Genomic DNA, 15,158 nt, shown 5'->3' with positions numbered 1-15,158 from the left:
TGTTTGTATAGAACTAGAAAATTTTATTTTCACTTAAGGAGACTGGAATTCAACTTTCTGGGTTGTTGGGCCCTCCAAACATCATTAGTCCAAAAATCATTGGTCTAGAAAGTTGAATTCTGTCCCTAAACCCACTGACTTGTCTCTCGTCATATATTTGGATTGCTCTGAAACATGCCTGTATGTTTCTATCCAGCAGCTCCATTCTTAAATAAACCAGAAACCCAAAAACACAAAAATAAACACACATCGCTGAGCATGGTGGCTCACACCTGTAATCCCAGTGCTTTGGAAGGCTGAGGTGGGTAGATCACCTGAGGTCAGGAGTTTGAGACCAGCCTGGCCAATGTGGTGAAACCTCATCTGTAGTAAAAATACAAAAATTAGCCATGTGTGGTGGCACATGCTTGCAATCCCAGCTACTTGGGAGGCTGAGGTGGGAGGATCACTTGAAACTGGGAGGTGGAGGTTGCAGTGAGCTAAGATTGCACCACTGCACTCCAGCCTGGGTGACAGAGCAAGACGCTGACTCAAAAAAATTAAATTAAAAAAAAAAAAAAACCACACAAACCCTATTCTGGAGAGGAAAGGAGCTGCCTATGAGACTTCATGCTGAAAGCTGCAGTGGGCAACTGGAGTAATAGAAAGTCAGGTGTGGGTTTACTCTACCTCAACTTGATTTAAATTCTCACTATCTCAGAGCAAGGCGAAGACTTGACTGTGCATCCGTGCTTGACCACTTGACTCATAGCTGGAGATTCGGGCTTATAGAACACTGAACTGTAAGAGAATGGTGGAGTCAGGTGACTTGGCACTGGCCGGATGCCCAGGGGCTAGTTTAGACCTGAGCTGTAACTAACCATGTGCAGCTTTCTGTGTGTGTCTCAGTTTCCCTCTTGGTAAGATGAAAAAGTTGTTACACCAGTGTTTTCCAGTGTCTTTTAGCAGTTGAACAGCTTTTTATAGTGAAATCATATATAAAGCCCCAATGCAGAAAACAGAAATGCAGACATGTTTACCTGGCACTGAGGATAGTGAAGCTGGAGCCCACTGAACCTCCCTTTAGTCCTCAGAACAGTCCCTGAGGTGTATCTGCAAAACCTCTTGGTTTCTGCGGGAGACAATTTTGAAGATGCATCAAATAATGAAAAGGGTCTAATAGTTCTAAAAATTTAAGAATTGAAAACTTCCTGACAACCCACAGCATATAAACATAATGACACAGGCAAGCAGTGCTTTGCTTAAAATGGCACCAGAACTTTTGCACAGACTGTTGTTTTAAAGAATGATTTCCAAACATCTGAGGAAAGGACTATTTTAAATTCTCTCCAAGGCTTTAGGTCACTGAAATCAGGTACAGTCTCCTGACATAGCTGGCAGTGTTGTCCCCAGACAGGTATGAGATGACATATGATTCAGTAATTGATAATTCTACCCTCCTTCCTGCTTCAATCCCCAAAGAGTTTGAAAACAGAAGAGAATGGGTGTACTAACTGAGTATAAAAGGGGAGGGGTGCTACTTTCCTTGTCTCCTTTCTGGGAACCATGCTGTGAAGATGAGAATGGAGAAAGGCCCATGGTAACAGTAACTGGCCTAAAGAGGCAAGCTTTGAATTCTACTGGTAGATAATTGGAAGTTGAGCAATCTCAGTTTAAAATCGTCTTTAAATTCTAAGTTGCAGATATTCTCATTTGATAAATCATATGCAAATAGATGCCCCTCTGCATTTATTTGCAATGTCTTTGCTTTATTCTTCACTTTTTTTTTTTTTTTTTTGAGACAGGGTCTCACCCTGTCTCCCAGGCTGGAGTGCAGTGGCGTGATCTCGGCTCACTGCGGCCTCTGCCCCCCGGGCTCAGATGACCTCCCCCACCTCAGCCTCCCAAGTAGCTGGGACTACAGGCATGTGCCACTGTGCCTGGCTAGTTTTTGTATTTTAGTAGAGACGGAGGTTCACCTTGTTGGCCAGGCTGGTCTTGAACTCCTGACCTCAAATGATCCACCCATGTCGGCCTCCCAAAGTGCTGGGATTACAGGCATGAGCCACCATGCCAGGCCCTGCTTTATTCTTCTCTTGCATGACCGAAGGATACTTTCTAACGTAGCAAATCCTGGCACAATACTCACATTACTCTCAACTAGAGTGCCTTATGACTGCCCACCATATGCATTCAAAGTCATATGCAAATATGCTGAAGAATCTTATGCATGCAGAAAAAATAAAACCATTTTTTCACGTTCTTACAAATGAAGTATCCCTTTGGGCCTGTGGAGAATCACGTGTGTATCACAAAAGAATGCAACTTAGCCACAGACTGGTAGATTGTCTTTGATAATCAAAATGAAGAGGGTTTCCCAGCTTTGACCGGCATCATTAAATGCCAGAGCAAAGCATTTGTAGTTCCTGAAGGTCTTGTTCAAGAGCAAATCAACTATGAATTGTGGCAAATTGTATTGCTGCTTCCTAGAAAGAGCATGGTTTATTTATATGTCTTGATTCCTTCCTGGTATGGTGTATATTATAAAGGAAATTCAGCAAGGCAGGCCATAATGGAGGAAGAACATTTTTACTGGAGTAGGTTTTTTTGTGTGTGAAACAGTTTAAACCTTCCTCCATTCTGCTCTGCTTGCATTCTGATACTAGCCAGAGCCTGTTTAAAATACTTGTGGCCAATGTTTATTATACTGTGGTTCCCCTGTAGTATGTAAATTGGTTATTAAGTACTGTGGTTATAAATCACTTGGAGAGCCCCATAACATTTTTACTGGCTTGTTCTGTTCTGTGTTCCTATTCATAGGATATCAATAACGAGAGTGACAGCTGACATTTCTCTTGCTAAGAGGTCTGTCCTAAATAATCCCAGCAAGAGAGCAATAATTGAACGTTCGAACACCCGGTCCAGCTTAGGTAAGATGTTCAAATGTGGTACTTCTTCAAGCTGTGCTTACAGACCGGGCTGACACATGGTGCATTTGTGAATGTCTTTTTCAATTTGTTCCCCATTCTGAACGGGGGAGCACTGAGTACCTAAAAAGAATGCTAGCTATGGACAAGAAGGCAGCAGAGTCTTGCAGTAGCGAGAGCTTGCTGTCTCTCAGCTTTAGTCAATTAGCTAATTAGTAGTCTGGTGGAAAGAATCCTCAATGGGCTCTCCTAGTCTTTTCCTGCCTAACTACATGAAACCAGTCATCTCCACTTTGCTCAGCTTCTCAACAAGGCTAATGATATCTGTCATACCTGAGTCACAGCTGACATAAAAGGAAATGAGGTGTTCAGCCTTCTGAGATCTTTAGAAGAAAAGCTAGATAACGGTGTTCTTGGTGTTGTGAATGGCAATGACCATTAGTAACATGCAGGGACTTTAAACATGTCTTTCCTGGGGTACCAGTTGGAAAGCATCCTAAAATTCCCCATGATGGAGAAGAATAAAGGCTGTAAGTGAGTAGCTCCATCAAGCCATAGGTGAGCAGGGCTGTGGAGGATGGATCATCACCCACAGAAGCGAGTCCATAGTGCTGGTGAATTACATCGTTCATCTGGAAAGCCTGTTCATGGTCTCCACGATTGCCAAGGGTGGTGTAGTCCACTCATGACTTCCTAGGATTCTCTTTACATTCATATTCTGAGGGCAACTTGTTTTAACTAGGAAGGATAAATAGGGCTCTTCCATGCCTTACATTTTTTAAACTGTTGAAATTAGCTCTATAGATAATAGAAAAATAAACAAAATTAAGATTTCCAAGACAGAGTGCATGCCCTAACATCACATTAAGAACCCACTGACCTTGAGCCAAAGATCGTGCAATTTGTAAAGAAGGTACAAAATATTATCTGTGTGTTCCTGACATGGGATTGGCATGTGATAATTGCTAATAAATGTTGGATGGTTGCTTTGTGAAGGATTACTAAACATACCAAATAGAGTAGTGGTCAGTGCTTGTGAGGGGAAGATCCCAGCGGTTAGTGGTCCCTTTTTTTGTCTTGTATTTAGAGCCTTCCACATGCAGAGGGAAACATGCTCAAAGGCAAAGTATTTTGACCTTGAAGAGGTACAATGGCAGTGTTGATGGTGAATCCTATTAGGTAATGACTAAAGTTAAATATCATGGGTGACAGGGACATTAAGTTAGGTTGAAGTTTCTCAAACAAACATCAATTCTCTGCTCTCCTGTTTTCTACCCATTTTGTAACTCCTTATAGTGTCTTTGGCTTTTAAGTACTCCTTCTAATGTATGGTGAGAGGCTAAAAGATAATTAAAAGCTTAAGCCGAGTTGTCTGACTCCTTTAACCATTGACACCTGCCAAGGGCTTCATGTGTATTCACTGAAGTCATTCCTTACAATCCATTCACCTGCTGTCAGAGTCAGTGGGGTGGATGGGGGGCATGTTAGTGTAAACAAGAAGAAACAAAGTATATCTCACCTCATGGTTTTTACCTTTACTCTGTAAAGTCATAAACCCACAACCATTGGAATTAATTTCATGGCAATCTATTAATTTTATAATAACCACAATGTGATCCATTTGTGTGCTTGTTAATGCACATTTGTAGATTCCTTCATCAAATGTTTATTGAACACTTGTTATGTGCCATGCATTGTGCTAGACTTAGGAAATAAAGACATAACCCACACACAGTATCTTACCCATGGGCAAAGAGACAGAAGAGACAGATGGTTAGAATACCTGTGACAGTGGAATTATGAACAAGGAACTAGGGGTATAAAGAAGAGTAGGGGTTAAGAGATGTGTGAGAAGACTTCTCAGAAGTTATATTTGAGCTGGTTCTTCAAGGCAGGCAGGAATGTACAAAGACATTGACATGTAAACAAAAATATGTTGTTGAGAAACAAGTAGATTTGTGTATAGCATGCTTAGAACAGGGAAGTTGGGGGTGTGATTTGAGAGGAACAGAAGAGATTGAAAAAGATTGAGGCCAATGTGTTGGGGTTCTAATGCACCTTGCTAAAGAGATCTCCCAAATAGATCCCATGCAATGTTAATTTTACAACATAGTAACAGTTGTTACATTCATAATGTTTTCCATTGTCAAATAAGTTTGGAAATGATGAATTAAACTGACAGGTTTCTTCTCTGCAAGACTTAGAGCCTTGAAGATATGAAGGATAATGCATGTTTGAAATTCTAAAGAGAAGCTATTATAGTATGCAATATAACCCTTACACAAAACCCCCTTCTTCCCATAGGATACCTTATGAGATTATTGTTCCAGAGTACTCACTTTGGGAAATGTTGCTTTGGACCCTGGGGAGCCATTGAAGTGTTTTAAGCATGGGAGAAATATGAACATGTTTGAGTATAAGGGATATAATTTGTGACAGGGATCCTGGAGAGAGGTGGGCCCAAATCATCATGGTCAGTTTATAGAAGTGTTCATCGAGGTCCTCCAGCATCATAGTCCATGAATCCCCAGGGCTCCATTTGACTGGAATAGGATTATGAGGAAAACTTATTTGGAACCCCTCTGAGAATCAGTCCAGGTAGCCAAGATTTTTTGATTTGGCTGAGATCTTTTTCTTAAAAAAAAAAAAAAAAAAAAAAAGAGCTATATAGATAAATATGCCTCACAGATAAAATGTATTTATTACATTCTGTATACATATTATCCAAACATTGGGCTCACCCCAGTATTTAATGTGGCCTTCTCCAGCATCCCTGCTGGCTTGTTCTGCCCAAGCACCTCTCTTCCTCTGCCCAAGTGCCCGTTGCCTAAGAGTTTTGTGTTGGTTAAGCAGTAGGTATGGCTGCCCTTGCTCCTGGCAGAAACCACACTTAACCTCATTGCTGGTGCAGAGTAAATAAGGCCCAGGTATTTCTGAGTCATTTCCACAGAAACTCAGAGTGCCTTGAGGGTTATTTGTACCAAGGCAGTCCAGTTCACATCAATGTCTTTCTGCTGCTTCTGAAAATATTGTATTCATATTTGAAGCTTAAGAAAACATAGGCTTGCTCACATGTAGTCCTGGCCAGGAGCTCCCATAAGCCAGTGACAGTTTAATGAAAACAGCAAATGGAAAACATACCCTGACATCCTGAGGCTGAAATTTACTACAGTAAAAATTGACTTTATTTTCCAAACTTCCTTCTGAAGAAAATTTCTTTTAAAACTGTTTCTGACATGTGAGAGAAAAGGGGACAAATATGCTACATTACTAACAAATGTAGAATATGATTTCAGAAGAATTTGACAAATAAGCCCACTTGTTTTCATTAATATCCTGAAAGCTAGTCACCTTTCCAAGCAATGTGAAGTCTTTCAGGCCATTGGTATTGGATAACATGAAAAGTGATATGTTGATTCTTCAAATTAATCCTTTTTAATACAGATCATGCCTTAAACTTCAGTGATTCTATGGGAAATAAGAATTTTATGCAATCATGCAAAACATAAGAAAATAGATTTTCATGATAGTCTTGAGTATTCATGACCCTGCACACCTTGTCAATCCTTTTGGTTAAGGAAGAGAGAATTTTTTGGTGGGCTATGTGAACTTGAATTTATACTAAATAAGCAAAGCAAATCACAAACACTTTTCAATGAGGATATTTAGAGCAACCTTTTTCCCTAGGCCATCTTTAGGGTCGTTTAAGGCCGGGTACAATGGCTCACACCTGTGATGCCAACACTTCAGGAGGCCAAGGCAGGAGGATTGCTTGGACTTTGGAGTTCAAGACCAACCTGGGAAACTTAGTGAGACCCAGTCTCTACAAAAAATAAAAAATTTAGCCAGGCACAGTGATGTGCACCTGTAGTCCCAGCTACTCGGCAAGCTGAGGTGGGAGGATCACTTGAGCCCAGAAGGTTGAGGCTGCAGTGAGCTGTGATTGTACCACTGCACTCCAGCATGGGACACAGAGTGAGACCCTGTCTCTAAAAATTAATAATAATAATTTAAATTAGATAGTTTTGTGTACTGTATGTACTTTGGACCAGATTACAGCATTGTTTGGTCACATCTATAGCCAAAAAATAAAAATAAAAAAATCAGCTGGGCACAGTGGCTCATGCCTGTAGTCCCACCACTTTGGGAGACCAAGGTGGGTGCATCACTTGAGGTCAAGAGTTCAAGAGTTCAAGACCAGCCTGGCCAACATGGCTAAATCTCGCCTCTACTAATAATACAAAAGTTAGCCAGGCATGGTGGCGTGTGCCTATAATCCCATTTATGTGGGAGGCTGAGGTACAAGAATCGCTTGAACCCGGGAGGTAGAGGTTACAGTGAGCCAAGATCATGCCACTGTACTCCAGCCTAGGCAACAGAGTGAAACTGTGTCTCAAAAACGAAAACAAATTAATTTCTCTGAAAATCAAATAGTATAATTCAGACTTTGGGCATGATCCAATAAGTCAGGTAATTTATAAAATATATATATATATATATATATATATAACTTTTTTATATTTCAGAAAGCCATGTCCTATGTTGATTATCTGTTTTCCTTAAAAAAAAAAAAACTGGATTGCTTCAGACATTTGAAAAGAGTAGATTTTTCATTTGACTAGACTCATGCACAGATTTGGGTCACTTGGCTATTACAGCCAGCCAGATAGATTTGCATCTAGATGCATTGCAGCGTTTTAATATAATTGGCCTTACTTTTTTTTTTTTAATACTGAAGCTAATTATGCCTTAGAACAAGTACATTGGCTTTCATACTTAAATCTAACTAGACTTAGTAATATGATTAGTTTTAAGGGTAGACTCAGAACAATTAACCAGTGGTACAAAAATGTGCATATCAGTCAAAACAGATGAGTTGTGGGGTTTTTTTAAAAGAAGCATGTCCACAAAGTATTAGTTTATACTTCGTTGATAGAAATATTTCAGTGTAATTTGCTTTCCATGTGATGTTGCTTTGCACATATATTTCAGTTGTTTTCTAAATGTGCTTTTAGCTTCTATGGCTAACATTAAAGTTCTTTAGAACAAAACAACAATCAAAAACAACATAAAATGATCATCGTAGTTATATAAACAGCTAAATATTATATTGACTAGAAGAAGAAAATTAAGAGAGCCATCTCAGACTTTTCTACCAACTGGTTGTATGCAAAACTCAACCCATCTCTGTCTATATTTAGAAAATGTCTTAAATTAGACAGGACTATGAAAATTTAAAATGTTTTATTTTGTAATGTAGACCAACATATCTGAAAATATACTATATCTTTCTAATGTAAGAACTAATTCATAACAATAACCGGGATCTATTTATTATTTTTCCTTTAAGCGGAAGTACAAAGTGAAATTGAAAGAATCTTTGAGTTGGCAAGATCTTTGCAACTGGTCGTTCTTGATGCAGACACCATCAATCACCCAGCACAACTTATAAAGACTTCCTTAGCACCAATTATTGTTCATGTAAAAGTCTCATCTCCAAAGGTAATTAGCTCCTTTCTGCCTTAAGGTTTAGAAGTGTATCTTTTAAAAATGTGTTTTGCTCTGTGGTTTTTTTGTTAGTGGACAAAGGAGAACGTCTTGCTGATTATTAATAAGCACATTTAAAATCTTTCCACAGTGTACAGCTTCTATGAATTTTCAGATAGTGAAGAATATAATAGTTCATTTCTTCTAAAAGCTACTATTGTAGATCCCAAACAAGGCAGTTATGCAAGTGTATAATAGAAACAAAACATTAAGACAGATGTGGAAAAGCAGACTCTGGCTTATCATAGACTATGAATTCTATATTGGTAAATTTCTTGGATCCTGTTGATTCCTGTGTCATCCATACTCTGTACCTAGTTGAGAGAGTACATCTATATTGATCAAAAAAGGCATCTATGTTGATCATATATAAAATAGAATATCACTGTTTAAACATCTCCTATGGAAGCATTATAGACCCTGACATTTGTGCTTAGGTTGAGTTCTTGAAAGAATGTGGTTATTCTATGATAAGCACAATGGGAAATTTGCTTTGTATCTTTATGCCATTGTGGGAGGTAAAAATAAAAGTGAAATAGCCCCAAATTGGTTTCTTTTGATTTGGGTGTTCTTTCATTTTTAAAAAAGGATGTTGTTCTTAAAAAGTTAACGTGAAATGGTTACCCTTGGGAAGTACTATCTTAATAATCAGTTTCTTCTCTATGCCTCCTAGTGTATTTTGGTGCCTAAATACAAATTCAACTGCCAACCAGCATGGCAGTCTTCTCTCATGGGTGGAGAATGTCTAAAGAAGCTGTACTCTCCTCCAGATGTTCTGAGATCCTAGCCTTCCATCTATCTCTGCAGACGCTGCTTTGGTGCAGTGGACTTGGGAATCCTGAACAAACTAGGGCCTTTTGAGAATCAGTAGAATGGATTGAAAGAGCTGCTGGGGGTTCAAGCACTTCACTGCAGTGCAGGAGAGTTCAGCCCTTCCCACTGCCCATGACACTGTGGTGTCCTTAAGTGCAAGAACAAGAGTTCCCAGACACCTATGTCCTGGGGTATTATAGAGCTCATAGATTAGCACTGTTTGCAGGGGAAGGGCCATGGGAGATGGCAGTATATGGCCAAATGCAGTTACAGCAGTGGCCAAAAGACATAGATATATCACTGGTTTACATGTAGCAATATACTAATACAAATGTTTTGCCTGGGTCTCCAATCACAGAATAGTCTGATTAATTTAAAATTAAACTGAAATGTCCCATTAATAATCGGTGACAAAAATAACCAGAAAATGACTCTGACATTTATCTGACATGGAGATAGTGAGCTAAAACATTATTCAGGTGAATAATATTAAAGTATTACTTAACATAAATGACCTGGTACAGTCCACTCCCTCCATTTTTACAGGTCTCTCTGAAATCTCTGGGAAAAATCTAGGATGGGAACTCAGGCTCCTCCTGAGACTTCACACAGAGTTAGAATAGGATGAACATATCAAATCCATGGAACTGAGAGCCAATGTAAGCAGATGACATCATTACAGGTTTAAATATATGATTTCTCACACTGCATTTCCTCTCTGATAATACTCAGGGCCAAGCAGAGCATTAAAAAGATCCTGGCTTATTTGATTTTCTTTCAACTCATCTACAATACCTCAGGTTCATGTCTTCTTCTATCAGGTTTTACAGCGGTTGATTAAATCTAGAGGAAAGTCACAAAGTAAACACTTGAATGTTCAACTGGTGGCAGCTGATAAACTTGCACAATGCCCCCCAGTAAGTATGATCATTTTTTGTCTTCATCATTCTTGACTAGTTAGAAGAGGGTGGGGTTTTTTTTCTTCATATTGTTGTTTTCATTCTAAAATGATGGTGATGATGGTATGTTGTCATCTAAAAGATTTCTTGGAACAAACTGCTGCTGTTATGTTGCTTGTATTCAGGCATCCAGATGTGGATGGTGTTTGCCTTGTAATAAGAAATGAACTTAGTGTCCGGGGTCTGTTCTTCTCACTGCTACCTTGTTTGCTTTGCAAACATGCAGCAAACCACTTAGCATTCAGCCTCCAGTCACATGGATATGCTTAAGAAAAGAACGAAAGAAAACATACCAATTTGATCTTCCTTTAACTTTTCTGCAAGAAAATTCCAGCAGGCATAAAAGATTATGACACTGAAGGTCAAGAATTGATTGGAACTAGAGAGGCCCTGTGGTTATAGTAGATGAAAGAGTCAGGGCTGAGTCAGATGAAAAACGAAATTATAGCAACTCTTCTTCTAGTGCCATTGCCAGAAAACAGCTGCTGGGTTAGAAGGTGAGCAATGGTGGGATGGGGTGGGAGATGGAACTGCTATCACATGGCACTGGGTCCCCAGTGGCCAGTCTCTCCACTTTTCCCACTGACTTACTATTTCTGTGCCTATGTTTCTGTAAAGGAAATAACTGTCCTTCTTACTCAATGGATTCACTAGACTGTTTTATACAGTTGTGTAGGATTGTTTAAGCTCTATGGAAGCATGAAATCTGATTCAAATGTTTAGAGAGGGCAACACAGCATAACCTGTAAAAGCACAGACTCTGGAGCCAGATATTTGGGTTTTGAATCCACACTGACTAGTTATGTAATCTTGGGCAAGTACCTATCTCATGGGATTGGTGTAAGGATTGAGTGAGTGAATATGTGGTAAAGCTGTTAGAACAGCGCCAGGAACATAAGAAGCACCGTCTAAGTTTTCTTATTATAATTACTGGATACACTTTGTGTGACGTCATGTCTGGTCCAGTAGACTCTGTAAGAACCTGTGCCCCTCTGGCTCACTGTTGTATGTCAGTTCCCTATCATAGTAGACCCATAATATATATTTGTGGAATGAGTGAATAAATGAAAGGATGTTCAGACGATAAGAGTAATAATGCATCCTTTCATTAGATGCTTACAATGGGCCACACAGTGTGCTAGATACTTTACATAGATTATCTCTAATCTTCACAGTTACCTGGTGAGATAGGCCATATTATCTCCATTTTATAGTTTAGGCAACTGAAAACAGAGACATTAAACGATTTCCCTAAGGTGTCATAGCAAATTAGGATTCAATCTATTCTAGATCTATCTGGCTCCAAAGACAATTTCCTACCCCCTAACCCATCCACCCATACACACATGTACCTGGTTACCTACCCTGAAGATAATTTGATAGCTTGGAGCATGGCGTGCTCTGTTAAGTTTCACTTCACGCTGCCTGTTAGTGAAGCCCAATTACACAGTGGAATGTATGATTAAGGCACTGAACAGACACAGAAGAATGTATTGCCCAGCCCTGACCTTCTAATGTTTCACAGTTGAAGGAAGATAATCTTTGTTGTCTAGCTATCAAAAGCTGGGAACTATGTTATTATTTCCAATTTTTGGAACAATCTTATAAGGATAGTTATATCAGTTTGGTCTTCTGGGAAGCAGACACCTAAATGGAATTACAAATGCAAGAGATTTATTGGAGAAATTTTATTTTTATGAAAATAAGTTTATTAACATTTATTCTAATAATTACTAGAGAAAATTCTTGTGTCCTATTAAATTTGAGGGATTTTAGCTGCTGAGAGGGTTGATCATTGAGTAGTTGTACATATAATATGGTTTGTTACATCTGAAATAGCTGGAATCAAGAAAAGATATTTGCATCTGTAAAAGCAAGTAATATAATGAGCTACCTTAGGACTTGTACCCAGGTCAGAGATTTCAAACAGCTCCATGACTGGAAAGACAGCCTTGCCTTACCATTATCTCAGTAGGATAAACACTTTATCTTTTTATATAATTGGTAAGATAACCTGGAATTTTAAACAGGCAGTCTGGATGGATAAGGTTACCTTGTACTTAACATTTTCTAAACACTGTTTACTTTATTAAACATGTTCAATTGATACTGCACAGATGTAGTAATGCTGAGGAGGAATAGTATCCTCTATTTTGGCATGTGCGAAGAAATCTTTGGATTATAAAAACCAGTAGTAACCTTAAAATGTGTCTGCATTTGCCCCTGCTTTACTTCAAGACCATAATTGTAATTGTCATCCAAAGATTGGTGATCACTGTGTCATTTTAATTCCTTTAGGAGAATTTGCGACTTACTTAATTGGCCACTGTATCTCCAGTATGAAAAGTCAGCAAATTACATTGGCAGAGTATCACATTGCTAAGAAATGAAAGGCAACAGTTTTTGGAAAGGGAAGCCTATAAGAGCTCTGAAAAAAGTTAACGCTGTAGCCAGAATTAATCCTAGATCCAGGGACTGTTGAAGCAAAAGGGGACCTTAAAGAGCACCCAATATAGTATTTCCTAGACTATATTATTTATAATATGGGTCCTATGTGATATCAGTAAGTGTTATGGGAAAATAATCCTGATACCAAAAATGTTTGAGAAAACAATTAGGTGAACAAAGGTAGTCTGGTTTCTTTACTACAGAACCCTGAATATGCCAATGTGTATTTTATATCTCCAATAGGACAAATAGTATGCACAGCTTCCCCTAAAATTGTGACTGCAGATCTGCTTTTCCATTGAGCATCCTATGGGTCCAGTGGAACATGTCTAGGGAAAGACTTAGTCCAATCTCCTCATTTTACAAATGATGGAACTGAGACCAAGAAAACTGGCTTTTCAAAGGTTATATGCCTGGGCCAAAGTCAGCTTAAGATCTCTTTCTCCTAGTCTAGCAAGACTAGATGATGAATGGCAACAGATCAGTTATATATTCTCCTGGAAAGAAAAGTATGGGTTTTGGCCAGGTGCAGTGGCTCATGCCTGTAATCCTAGCACTTTGGGAGGCCAAGGCGGGTGGATCATGAGGTCAGGAGTTTGAGACCAGCCTGACCAACATGGTGAATCCCCGTCTCTACTAAAAATACAAAAATTAGCCGGGCGTGGTGGCGCGCACCTGTAATCCCAGCTACTCAGGAGGTTGAGGCAGAATTGCTTGAACCTGGGAGGTGGAGGTTGCAGTGAGCTGAGACCATGCCACTGCACTCCAGCCTGGGCGACAGAGCAAGACTCTGTCTCAAAAAAAAAAAAAAAGAAAGAAAGAAAAGAAAAAGAAAAGATAAGTATGTATTTCATGGGTAAGGATTTTTCTAGGAGAGAGATCGGTGAACTTTTTAAGTAAAGGGCCAGATAGTAATATCTTAGGCTTTGTGGGGTATATAGACTCCTTTGCAAAACTACTCATCTCTGCTCTCGAGCAGGAAAGCAAACATAGACAGTGTGTAAACAAATGAGTGTAGCTGTGTTCCGATCAAACTTTGTAGAGGCATGAGACAGGCCTGATTTAGCTGGCAAACTGAACTTGCCCCCTTGTTCTGGGACCAAGCTATGGTTATCTATTACTCTGCAATAAAATAATCCCCAAAACTCAGTCACTTCAAACAATGGCCACTTGTAGTATTCAGCTGGCGGCTGACCCTGGTACCTTAGCAGAAATGGCTGAAGGCTGGGCTCAGCCAGCTCTTTTTGAATACAGGCTCTTACGTGGCAGCTCCCAGGCTCCATGAGCAAAGATTCCAGTCTTTTACAGCCTGGGCATAGATACCAGACCACATCATTTCCACAGCATTCTGTTTATCAAAATACTCACAAAGAGCTGGGTGCATGGTGAGTGCCTGTAGTCCCAGCTACTCAGGAGGTTGAAACAGGAAGGTGGCTTGAGCCTAGGAGTTCAAGGCTGCACTGAGCTGTGATTGTGCCACTGCCCTTTAGCCTGGGAGACATACTGAGACCTTGTCTCTAAAAGGAAATTTTTAAAAATTAGCTGGGCATAGTCCTAGCTACTTGGTAGGCTGAGGTGAGAGAATTGCTTGAACCCAGGAGTTTGGAGCTGCAGTGAGCCAGGATTATGCCACTGCGCTCTACCCGACAGAGTGAGACATTGTCTCTTAAAAGAAAAAAAAATCACAGAGGCTGCCTAAATTCAAGGAGAGGGGATCTAACTCTTCATCTCCATGAGGGAATGTCAAGGAATTTGTGACCATTTAAAATCTGTCATAGACAGTAAGATGAGTGGGGAAAATGGGCTACTGGATAGTTCTACTTTGGAAGAGGAAGGACTTTCCTCTCGTTGCCCATTCGGAATTCACAGAAGAAAAGATGGGATGCAGACAAAAGGGGACCTATGGGAACAGGACCTGCAAACCCATCTCATTTTTTTTTTAAATATGACCAGCCTGATTTTGTATTGCCATTATACATCTATACACTACATTTTTTTATTTCTTTTTGCTTCTACCAAGTATTGATATTCTTTTTCTCTTCAGATAAGTTGAAAATAGTATGTTTTTTAAGAAGGCCAAGTGTAAACTTCCCCAGTACTATGGTAATAAGAAGAAAAGCTGAGAGACAGACAATTGAACATATAAATGAAATGTAATCCTTTAATCCTACTTAGTTACAATCTGGCTTGTGTTACCCAAAGCTGACCCTGTGGCTGTTTGAGCTGTGTAATGTTTTTTTGTGTGTAAAATGACATTGATCACTCTTTCTGGGAGAGGGGAACTCATCTCCTCAGTAGAGTCTTGCAAACCTCTAATGTTACAGTAACCATGGTCACTCTCTTCTGTCGCCCTTTATTTTCCACTGCTGAATGGACTCAGATTTATCCTATGAAACACAAGAATTCTGGAGCGAATGATAGTGCCCAGTTATCCTTGATCATATTGCTCTCACGGTAGTAATTTTCCACTGCCCTCTTCCAGTCA

At 39.6% G+C, this 15,158-nt stretch overlaps 1 protein-coding gene across 10 annotated transcripts in view; it reads left to right on the top strand.

Annotated features, from left to right (window-relative positions):
• CACNB4 (calcium voltage-gated channel auxiliary subunit beta 4) overlaps nt 1-15,158 on the top strand; it is a 263,187-nt gene that overhangs the window by 234,526 nt on the left and 13,503 nt on the right. For 6 of the 10 annotated variants that reach the window (XM_003309288.7, XM_515833.7, XM_001138599.6 and 3 more), the window contains 3 exons: nt 2,800-2,909; nt 8,257-8,408; nt 10,088-10,183. In XM_003309288.7, coding sequence (XP_003309336.1) covers nt 2,800-2,909; nt 8,257-8,408; nt 10,088-10,183 — 358 coding nt within the window. The remainder of the gene's footprint in view (nt 1-2,799; nt 2,910-8,256; nt 8,409-10,087; nt 10,184-15,158) is intronic. The other 4 variants (XM_024354849.3, XM_024354850.3, XM_024354851.3 and 1 more) reach the window with 1 other exon arrangement.

Source organism: Pan troglodytes, chromosome 13, assembly GCF_028858775.2.
Source record: "Pan troglodytes isolate AG18354 chromosome 13, NHGRI_mPanTro3-v2.0_pri, whole genome shotgun sequence".
Taxonomy (NCBI): Eukaryota; Metazoa; Chordata; class Mammalia; order Primates; family Hominidae; genus Pan; species Pan troglodytes.
This window is presented reverse-complemented; position numbering and strand designations above follow the sequence as displayed.